The sequence below is a fragment of the Watersipora subatra genome, chromosome 10 (genome assembly GCF_963576615.1).
Source record: "Watersipora subatra chromosome 10, tzWatSuba1.1, whole genome shotgun sequence".
In the NCBI taxonomy this organism is placed as follows: Eukaryota; Metazoa; Bryozoa; class Gymnolaemata; order Cheilostomatida; family Watersiporidae; genus Watersipora; species Watersipora subatra.
Window position 1 is genome coordinate 36,899,427 of NC_088717.1, and position 12,137 is coordinate 36,911,563.

Below are 12,137 nucleotides of genomic sequence, written 5' to 3' on the forward strand. Positions count from 1 at the left end.
ATATTTTAGGGTAAAACTGGAGTTCCAGGTTTTCCTGGCCTTAATGGCATTCCAGGTTTACCAGGGTCAGCTGGACCAAGAGGACTGCCTGGTATTGATGGATGTAATGGCACTAAAGGAGAACCAGGTATGAATATCTAATCACATATTCAACAAAATGCTACTAAATACTAGCCTATCAAATGGTTTTTATAAATTTAACAGCTGTGAGTACCACCAAAATGTTTCTCAGCTGTAGTTGTGTATTTCTACATGAGATTTTACTGTACATTGCTTAGTAGTTGTGCACTCTTGTAGGATTTAGTGTCTCATATTATAACGAGGTTGAGAGTTATAGACTTTGTATAAGCCATATGAACTACATGTATGTAGCAATTATGTCAACTCAAATGCTGGCATTCCATGTAAACTAGTACACTGGCAATTCCATGCACCAAAAGAGACTGTCATGAGTAATCAGTATAATTACAGAATAAATATTCTGTGATGTGGCAAAATGGAGAGCTGGTAGAGTGATTAGTGCATATGTCTGTAAAATGGACAATTGGACTTCAATACCAGTGTGAGACACTTTTTTTTCTAACGCTCTTAGCGTGTCTTCAAAAATACCCATGTACACGGCTCTTATTATAGTAAAGCGATGTGAATTGAGTTTTGTGTGAGGCTAAAATACATGCACACCTGAAATTATTAAATTTTTGTAACTTATTCAAAAAGCTGTCGTTATTGTTTCAAGTTTTAATGAAACACAGAAGCATATTTTTTTACTTCAAATTTAACCATTTCAATTAAGTAAATAAAGCTTTAAATTACTTAAATTACTGAAAGTAATTAAAGTTTAATTAATTTTTTTCATTATCACTAATAGTGAAAAAAATTTCAGCGAAAGGAAATACTTTCATTGGAAAAAATTATTTTTTCAGTGACTTTAATTAAAACTATTTGTTTTAATTAAAATCACTAGAAAAATAATTTTTCTTAGATTTCTCTGTATAATATTAACAAGTAATTAGCTAGCATCAAGATATGATTTAATTCAAGCGATTTACTATACATGTCTAAATAGAGCACATCTCTGGAAAAAAGTGCGGTAGAATTTTATTGTAGCTTGTAAAAATACTATTTAGTAAAGAATGCCATATTTCTGCACTTGTGCTTTTCACCACAAACAGCAGATGTTTATAAGAGTTTGAACTTAATGCTGGTTCATACTATATCGACATATGTCAGAGTTGTCCTCACTCTATTGCAATATGTCGGAGTTGTCCTCACTCTATCGTTATATGTCAAAGTTGTCCTCACTCTATCGCTATATGTCAGAGTTGTCCTCACTCTATCGCTATATGTCGGAGTTGTCCTCACTCTATCGCTATATGTCGGAGTTGTCCTCACTCTATCGCTATATGTCAGAGTTGTCCTTACTATATTGCTATATGTCAGAGTTGTCCTCACTATCATTATATGTCGTAGTTGTCCACACTCTATCGCTATATGTCAGAGTTATCCTCACTCTATCGCTATATGTCAGAGTTGTCCTCACTCTATCGCTATATGTCGGAGCTGTCCTTGCTTTATCGCTGTATCTCAGAGTTGTTCTCTTGGCAAACCTTCGTCAATATATGCATCGTAAATGGATGGCATTGTTAGGGCAAGGCCGATACGTTGGCGAAGATTGCAGCTGTCCAACTTTCTCGATAGTTTGCCAAGCATCCGCAACATCTTGTGCAATGTGTACCACTTTGGCGATTGCAATTGGCCGTTTTGAATTACTTGATCTATATTTTGTCTCAAGACAGTTATTGCGAGACTAGTATTTCATGGTTTCGGTGACTGCATTGTACATGTAATACAAACGCTATGTTCTTATTATATGTTCTAACGAGTAAACATAGATGTAACTGCCCTCCTGAAACAACAAATAAACTTAGAGCAATGGAGCATGTTGTATCTGCTTGTTTAATATCGATGCAGGAGAAAGAATATTTTAGGCAGTCATCTGCAATGCTGCCTGTCATTATTACACACCCAATCGCTTAGACTTCTTCAATCGCTACGTTGACATTGTACGGATTATGCTGATTTGGAGTTGTGCACACATTAAGTTACCATGTTATAAGTGTTTCAACAGACATTGACATGTTTTGGAATAACATGGGTGATTTGTTAAAAAAAGGAATTTTGTGCCAGAGGTCATAGTGGCCCATTTCTGTCTCGTCAAATCGAAATAAGAACAGCTGAAGTGGAGAAAATGTTTAAAATAGAATAGCTTACACAGCATTTTTTTGTTCCACAATCGCAAGTGCCATTTCCAATCTTTCCTTTCAACAACAAACTACACGCTTTCCAGTCATTTTTAGGCAATTTTGACTGGGCTAAAGGGATAAATATGGGCTCTGCTGCATCAGCTCATCCTGTAACTGCTGTTTGCAAAGTTTCTGGTACGATCTAATGTACGATTTGTAATAAGCTATATCATATGCATACAGACTAGAAGCAGCAAGGATTTCTTTCCTATTTTCTCAGTGTTATATACACAGAGGAGTAGCAATGCCTTGAAAGATTTAGTAACGATACAATACTACTACTTTTTTTGCTCTGCAGGTGAAAAAGGCTATGATGGAGTACCTGGTCGAGAAGGCCCCAGAGGTTATCCTGGTGATCCCGGCCCGAAAGGAGAATCAGCCAGCAATATTAAGGGTATCAAAGGTGAACTGGGATTTCCTGGCAGGGATGGATATCCGGGTGATCCTGGTAGACCTGGCTCGAAGGGAGAGCGTGGAGTTCCCGGTCTTGTGGGTGAGTATCACTTATGTTGTAAATCAGTGTCTGTATGGCGGTGATGAATGAAGGCATGTGCTACCAAGCGTTGTAACTTCTGAGATTTCTGTATCTTATTAGCTAAAATATTTTTACTTAGATAAACCCAGTAAGCTTACAGCGTATCCTTGTTTATCTCCTTTTCTGTCATAAATATTTATCATATTGTTCTATAAATGTTCTATAAATGTTCGATAAATGTTCTATAAATGTTCTATAAATGTTCTATAAATGTTCTATAAATGTTCTATATTGCTTAGCTCTTTTTCCGCAATAAATAATGGTTATAGCTCTCTCCTCTCTTTTTCTCTCTATTTCTCTCTTTCTCTTTTTTTCTTTTCTCTTTTTTTCTATCTCTCTCCCTTTCTCTTGCAGTTAGTCATTTTGGCAATTGCTGCTTTATGGTTTTGGTTTCATTGCTGACTTCCATGCAGTTCTGTTCTCATTCATCTACAGTAATACTTCAACTTACGAGTGCTCCAACGTACGAGAAACTTAAGATACGAGCCAGCTTTCTAGCAAGTTTTAGCACTAACATACGAGCCATGTTTGAGATACGAGCACTTGAGTGAGTTGCCAAGTATGCCGGAGGTGTTTTATTAGAACAGCATCACTCTGTATTTTTCAACTGCTCAGGTTATACTGTTGTACCGTGTTTTTTGTGCACGATTTTCTGTGCAGAATTATGTGAATTAAAAGTACTGTGCGTAGACCGAAAGTTTGCCAGTAAAATGAAAGATAATACAAAGAAAAAGCAAATGATAACAGTCGATATTAAACGGAAAAGTATTGAAAAATATGCGAAATGTGTATGCGTGATTCAGATAGCTCGGCAATATGACAGAAATACATTCATAATTATCAAACAGAAGGATTATATTCAGGGCATTTAGTTCGCAAAAGGACTAACCAGTTTCTAAACGGTGCAGCGATCTTCACGACCGCTGATGGCATTGGACAAACAATTGGCCGGTGACAGCGTAACTGAAACGATGCAATGTGAAAAGGCCAGCGCTATCTATCCAAACTGTTTAATAGACATTCGGACAAGTTGGCTAGTGGTCGTGTGTTAACCATTTGTGACGACACCTGTGTTCGTCCTAATCGCAACATGTTGCAAGGGCGACAAAGGCAAACGTCCTTAGATAGGTTTATCTTAAAACGGCCGGCTAGTCGTGAAAGCGAAAAAAAGGAAAGATTTCTCGCTAACCAGTGAGAAATTTCAAACTATGAACGCCGAAGAAATTTTAATTACGTTTAGTTGAAAATGAAAGTTTGCTTTTAGGTTTGCTTCTAAGTTTGTCTTTTAACACTTTGATAAAATCTAAATTTATCAAAGTCAACTGTTGTAACGAAGGATAACTTATATCTCCCTCCCTGGCAAATGCGAGTGTTAACTGCTATTGTATGTATTTAATTTTACATTTTAATTAATCACATTTCCTTGCATTATTTTTTATTTGTTGCTTTTTGAAAGCATGTAGTACGTAAGGACAATAGCCAACATGTTCTTTCTGTTACAACATCTTGTTTTGAGTGTTTTATTTGCCTTTTTTTAGAGTATGGAAACCAATCAATATATATTTAATTGTTCTATATATAAATGAATTGCACCAACATGCGAGTAAATTGACATACGAGCTCAGTCTCGGAACGCATTAAGCTCGTAAGTTGAAGTATGACTGTATAATAAATCAAGTCCGTTTGGCGAAAACAAGTTTTCCAAAGAGTCACATCTCGTCGAATAGAAGAAATTTAATGACATTGTTAAAAAATTACCAGGAGCCCGGGGCTTAAAAGGAGATAAGGGAAAGTATGGAAGGGATGGTCAGAAAGGAGAACGAGGCATTGGCATTGTTGGTCCAACTGGTCCTGTGGGGCCAAAAGGAGAGCCTGGACCTCCCGGACAGTCATTCGTAGATCTTAAAGGCACAAATGGCACAATTGTTGGTCCTAAGGGACAGAAGGGGGAGCGGGGCTTCAATGTAAGTAGTTGTCAACATGCAAATTCTTGCTAAAAATTGTGATTTTACAAAACTTCCTTCTCTTCAAAAGTTAAAGTTTAATGCTTATGAAACAGAAATAATTTATAGTATGCGTTAAACATATAAATACTGCAAAAACATATTTTTGTTAAATCCAGCTGCATTCAGCTGAATTTTTCGCATTGATCACTCGTAATATTCTATTTGTGCATAATTTCATTATTAGTAGGTAGTCGTTTTAAATGTTATTAAACTATTTGTGTATTTCTATTTGGGTATGATAGTGACAACAACTCCAGCTCAATCTGCTACTTGCTCAACCAGCATTTTTGCTGCAAGGCAGAAAATTTATCATTATTATATATAGTCGTTATTTATTGTTGTTATTTATTATTCATTATTGTTATTTATCATTGTTATGCATTATTGTTATTTATCATTGTTATTTATCATTGTTATTTATCATTGTTATTTATCATTGTTATTTATCATCGTTATTTATCATCGTTATTTATCATCGTTATTTATCATTGTTATTTATCATTGTTATTTATCATCGTTATTTATCATTGTTATTTATCATTGTTGTTTATCATTGTTATTTATCATTGTTATTTATCATTGTTATTTATTGTTATTTATCATTGTTATATATCATTGTTATGTATCATTGTTAATTATTATTGTTATTTATCATTGTAATTTATCATTGTTATTTATTGTTATTTATCATTGTGATTTATCATTGTTATTTATCATTGTTATTTATCATTGTTATAATATATCATTGCTGTTTATCATTGTTATATATCATTGCTGTTTATCATTGTTATTTCAAGTTTAAATTAAGCTCTCACACATGGTTTATATATACGCTAGTTTAAAACTTGGCATTCATTTTAAAGATTTTTTTTCTTAATTTTTAAACATTGGTTTTTGGGTAAAGTTATTCTCATTAAAATTTTGTGTAAAACATTTGTTTTAATCCATCGATATTTATGTATAATAATAAGTAATTAGCTTGCAGAAAGATATGATAATTTAACTCAAGTGAATCACTCATTCATACATGGCGAAGTAGTGCACATCTCTGGCCAATATTGTAGTGTAGAGTAGGCGCTCCTACAACGTAAATAATCCGTTCGAGGAATGTTTAAGCTATAGGGAACTTACTTTATATGAACAGTAAACTACATGTAACTTGCCTAATCCATTCCACGATCTTTCCAAATTCACCCTTTTGTCCATGCAAAAAGGAAAAACATGACCTAACTCCTTTAATTTGTAGGCTGTACCATAACTGCAGTATTATCGGTTTGCATCGACAACTTTTTTCCGCTTTATGATCAATCTCACTGGTTTTATAGACCATAGTTTTACAACAAGTGTTTAGGGACTGCACATTTTCGACACTCATTTACAACTATTATCTAATTTTTTCTAACAGCAAAGTCTATTCTGCAAAGTAAAACTAATAACAAGTCGTTTTACGTGTACAATTAGGCAAAACAACAAAATCTTTGTACTATAAAAAGAGTGTACTACCTGTTTGGCCTCTATCTGTATCCAGGAGTCAAGGTTAAGATAAAAGATAACTTCCGACGCTACTCCAACTCGTGACATTCAGATTGGTATACCGACGGTGTAACACCTGCACCAATCGATCCCCTCTATGTATTTATGACCAATTCACATTTATCCTATTTTATGTTCTGTCAACACATTTGATGATCTATTACGATAAACTAGAATATCATGAAAGTTGTAGATATAATAGGTATAACGCTATATGCGCACAGTCTTTCTCTCACAAGTGCAGCGAGATAGTTCACCATTCAAATTGAGTTTGAGAACTCCTCCGACTTGACACTCTGCATTATATGGAATTGTTTATGTAGTACGAAGCAGAAACTCCACATAATTTTCTTATGTTATCTAGAATTTACATTCTAAGAGGTATAGGTTATAGGAGCGTTCACTATAGTGTAGCAGAATTATATAATATATAATATATAAAAATAAAGTATGCTAATAGTGACATAATATAATCCTAGTGACTTACATGCTTTTACATGGAGTTTGCAGCATCACAAAAGCAAACTGATTTAATCTATATTATATATAGAATAACTAAGTTTTGTTTTACTAAAATGGATATCTATTATAATTTGTTTTTTAATTGTGCAGTTTCCAGTCGCTGAAAAAGTGCTGAAGTTTTACAGTGGAGTAGTTTTATGTGCATGAATAATCGATTGAAATTATTTGACTAAAATGTGACTAAACAGGTAACTTGACGGATGTCAACGCTAAGATGTTAATTCAGTCTCTATGTTGAGATTACAACTCTAGCTTACAAATCATAGTGCATTTTTTGTATGCATTGATATATTTTTTTATTGCATTATCCATATGACCTACGAGAAGAAAGTTCGTGTTATTGTGTAATTGTTTTAGTTTGTAAGGTAATGCATGCTGTCATTTTGTTAAAACTAAAGGTCTGCATTGCATTGACTATTAGTTGAATTGCTAGAGGTGTTACCAGTCAAGTGCAAAGGGTCTGAATTTACCATTTGTTATATAAGAACTAATAATATAATATGTTCAGGAATAAAGATTTGTCTTATTAAAACTCTCTGTGGTGGCCCAGAAAAACTGGGGCCAATTTAAATGTCTTGTTTTATTCTTCACAGACAAGTGTAGCAGGTCCTTGATAGGGATATATGACATTAGTATCTATTATCCATTCTCTTAAAATAGACAAGTATTTAAACGCTATACTTTTGATTTGATTGATTATTGGACATAATTTGAAAATCATTATTATTGCTTTATTTCTTCCAATAAAGTCATAATAATACAAAAAAGCATTTAATGGCGTACTCCGCTAGCTGAGTGCCTCTGATTGTGCTCTGCAGTTTGCATCTGATTGCACTCTGCAGATTGCACTCTGACTTAATTTTGAATCCAATCTGCAGTTTTCACTTGTAGTAGAGCTGAATTAGTCAAATGATATCGGTATATTTTAGGGAGACAAAGGAAATGCTGGTTTCCCTGGAACAGCTGGAGAGAAGGGTATGCCAGGATTCGATGGTGATGATGGTTCAAAGGGTGAGAAAGGAGTTCGGGGTCCAGCAGGTCCAACAGTATGTTAATCAATCATACACATGTCCAGGTTTCGTTAGATAATTCTTCATAGAAGAATGTTTGGGTTTTTTATTATTGTTGCATGGGCTAATGTAAAAAAACATTTCTATTTGAAATGAAATTATTGCTAAAATGTTAATATATACTATATTAAAAAGTAATATAATATATATATATATATCGTAATAGGTGTTGTGACTCCTTGTCGTGATCTGGTCATTGATCTCAATTCAATCATTGCATAAAGATGCAATAGGGGTTAAAAACAAGATTTTATGGAAAGGTTAAACTAGTTTATTAGTTCTGTTCCATGAGGCTAGTTTATATGTATAAGAGATTGAGATTCCTTTCATAATATCTTTAAACCTTCCTGCGCAATGTCATTATATATATTTTTTGATTTTTTTCAAACAACTGTAACTTTAAAATTTCATATCATGAAAAAAATGTTTTGTGCAGCTGCAATAAATTAAGTGAAAAAATAAAACAACTGTAAAGATGCATAAGTGTGAATTTGAAAAAATTAGCAAGTACAGTGCAACCTCGGTTTTCAAACGACTCGCAGTTCGAACAAATCGGAGTCCGAACAAAAAATTCAAGAAATTCTTGCTTCGTAGTTCGAACAAAAATCGGAGTTCGAACGCCGGTACGACGCGTGAGTGCGTACGTGAGGGTGGGATGCTGAGCGGCGTACGGGTGTAGATCGTTCTCTCCGTGACCAACTGTTGTCGCATTGTCCGAGATTAAACAAATGTGTAGCAAATGGGCCGAGTTACAGAATTTCGTCAAACTCCACCACCCCGATAAAGCTGCAGCCACCAGTCATCAATGACTTTAACGACACTATCATGAACCACTTCCGAAAAGTGCTAAAAATAAGGCAGAAGCAAGTGTCATTGGATAGATATTTTAAGAGAAAAGAACATCCTATAGCCGAGTAAAAAATCCTATTCATAATTCTTTTCTTTATCCTTTTTTTAAATTTTTACACGTTCATGTTAGCATAATCTTTCGTATGGAAGATTACGACAACGCAAACGTACGATTAGCCTGAGTTACATTTATGTTTATGTTATTTGTGTCTTTGCCATTTTTCTTAACATTTTCTGAGGTATACATTGCTTTTTATGTGTTGGTCAGCATTTTAATGTGCAATTTCATGCATAAAATAATGTAAAAGCGGCGTAAAAAGGTAAACATTCAGGGTGTTGGAACGGATTAAAACTTATATATATTAATTCTAATGGGAAAACCTGTTTCGGATCTCGAACAACTCGGTTTTCGACCAACCTTCTGGAACGGATTGTGTTCGAGAACCGAGGTTGCACTGTAATAGCTAAAGTCTTTTTTGCTACGATTACAATAAAAATTATTTGGTATACAATCATATGATTTTAATTTGTTTCAGTTTTGGCATCGTAAGGCAAAATTGTTGTATAAAATGGTATAGAAACTCATAGTAATTATCTAATGCAAACACCCGCTAGTAAAATCTTCAAAGTTTTATATGCGATACTGTACATGTTAAAAATTAGTAACAAAACACTATGTTAACATTAGTAACTATAATTGCCTGCGGTAACATTAAGTGTATTCAGTGATTATGATCTGCAAGAAAATGCAACATTACAATTCACTACTTGCATTACGCACCAAGGTGAGTTGCTGCCATCGGCACAGACGTATAACATAAATGTTGAATTTAACCTAACTTAATCTAGCTCACTAAACACATACTCAAAGCTAAGTTTTAGCATGTGTTTCACTAAACTTCAACTTTGTCATAGGCTAAAATTTTATCACTTACCTGTTTTTGGTTTCGTTTTAACTATAACTTATAACGAATTGAAGTATCGAGCATCATATCTCTTTCCAGGCATTGTGAGAGGGGTTTCAGAAAATAGCAGACTGGCATTTTTGTTATTTCATCGTAGTTAGTATGCCGACTGCCAAATTTTAATTTCGAAAGAAATTTTGGTTGATATCATATAGCGCCAAAAAGTAAAAACAATTTCGCCTTTGTATGGCAAGGGTAAAAAAAACATCGTGTTCCATACCGGAAGGCGAAAAAAATCTTATAACAGGGGCATCGTAACTTGAGGGCCCACTGTATTAATTAATATTTTAGCGTATTCAATTGCGAAAAGGCTATACAGTATATGGTGAGAGCGATTGGCGATAGGAACAGCTTAACTTTGTGGTTCCAAGAGCTTGCTATTGCTGCTAACACTTTATCGCTATAACTAGACAAACGACATACAGGCGACAGACATACAGATGACAGACAAACATTGAGATTTATAAATATAGATAGCGCATTCATATCTTTTGGCTACTCATAATGTGGCTAGTTTGTACTTCACAGGGTCCAAGAGGTTATCCAGGTTCTTCAGGCCAACTTGGTATGAAGGGTGAGAGAGGCTTCAAGGGTGAGCGAGGCCTTAATGGATATGATGGCCAGAAGGGAGAGCAAGGAGACAGAGGACGACAAGGTCCAACAGGAAGGACTGGACCTGCTGGTCGACCTGGTGTATGTATAATTTATCTCGTATCAAAAATCAACATTCTTTTTTATGATTTGTTAAATCTACACCTGCAATTTAAAAATTGATGTCACCAAATGCTTTAATTTTACATCTTATACTAAGTGAATGCAATAAGATTGAATGAACCTCAAGTTTGGGCTTTAAAATTTACTTTTTGATTACTAAAGATCTCTCAGAGTTTCAACGTCTCTCATTCATAATTTAGGAGAAACAAGGTAAAAGTATTTGATGTTTTTGCCATAAAACTAAGTGTACTGTAGAATCCCAAATTGAAGGTCCTCAAAAGATCAATATCCTGCAGTAATGGTAAGAGCCTTTGATAATTCTGCATCACTTCTTCATAGCACGCAAGCGTCTGAACATCTTATTAAATATCTAAGGGTAATGGTACAGAAGGGCAACCTGGACCCACCGGACCTAAAGGAAATGAAGGACCTCGTGGGCTGGATGGGGAGACAGGTCGCCCAGGTTATCCAGGAAGTAGAGGACCACCTGGCGAACAGGGTGACCCTGGTTCAAATGGTAAGCCTGGTGATGTTGGACCTCCTGGTGAGAAAGGAGAACGAGGACCTCCAGGATTCCCGGGTAAATCGCTTAGTTTCTCTATAAAGTTTCTAAATTTACTTTGAAAGTCTAGCCAGATGTGGCTATAGTCATTTGACGGTTGATGGCAATCTAGCTAGCTAAAGATTCACCTCAGTTATTCATAGAATGATTACATGTAATTGTTACTCAATTACTCATAGAGTGATTACAACTTCATACGCAAAGCTATTATTTACCCTGTCATATAGTTCGATGGTCCTGAGGCCAGGCTTCATTGGACTCTTACATGCAAATGCCATATTTTAAACATTTTCATGTAAACTGATAAATTTTGTTCTGTAGTTTACGTTGGTTACAGTAGGCTGGCTTTTATTGGTTAAAACAAAGCTTAAGCTTATAGTTGTTAAGAGTTTTGATCAAAAGAATACGACCTTACGCTATTATATCACTTCGTTTGTGAAGCGCGTCAGCATGTCAGGTTTTGCCAACAAATTTGTTGCAAGATCGTAACAAATATTTCTAGAAAATAAAACCAAGTCTTTTAAACCATTCCACAGTCCAAAAATTTAACAAAAAATTTCAAAAAATTACATGCAGTATTGGAACAAATATATTGTGTAAAGCTATGTAAGGTGTAAGTTAAAAATTTAATTGAATCATTTGTTGTCACAAATTTCTCTTTGATCTAGAAACATTTGCATGCTGAGGCGATCATAAGTAGAGGTTTGACTGTAAGTTGAGGGGGTTGTAAGTAGAGGTTTGAATGTATGTTGAGGTGATTTTAAGTAGAGGTTTGACTGTGAGTTGAGGTGATTGTAAGTAGAAGTTTGACTGTATGTTAAGGTGATTCTAAGTAGAGGTTTGACTGTAAGTTGAGGTGATTGTAAGTAGAGGTTTGACTGTATGTTGATGCGATTGTAAGTAAAGGTTTGACTGTATGTTGAGGTGATTCTAAGAAAAGGTTTGACTGTATTTTGATGTGATTGTAATTAGAGGTTTGACTGTATGTTGAAGTGATTGTAAGTAGAGGTTTGACTGTACGTTGAAGTGATTGTAAGTAAAGGTTTGACTGTATGTTGAAGTGATCGTAACTAGAGGT

At 34.7% G+C, this 12,137-nt stretch overlaps 1 protein-coding gene across 3 annotated transcripts in view; it reads left to right on the top strand.

The window, feature by feature from the left end:
• The window catches only part of LOC137406665 (collagen alpha-2(IV) chain-like), a 97,319-nt gene that overhangs the window by 13,622 nt on the left and 71,560 nt on the right, over nt 1-12,137 (top strand). For all 3 annotated transcript variants that reach the window (XM_068093277.1, XM_068093276.1, XM_068093275.1), the window contains exons 6-11: nt 10-127; nt 2,602-2,796; nt 4,600-4,802; nt 7,829-7,945; nt 10,312-10,476; nt 10,873-11,077. In XM_068093277.1, the coding sequence (XP_067949378.1) occupies nt 10-127; nt 2,602-2,796; nt 4,600-4,802; nt 7,829-7,945; nt 10,312-10,476; nt 10,873-11,077 (1,003 nt within the window). The remainder of the gene's footprint in view (nt 1-9; nt 128-2,601; nt 2,797-4,599; nt 4,803-7,828; nt 7,946-10,311; nt 10,477-10,872; nt 11,078-12,137) is intronic.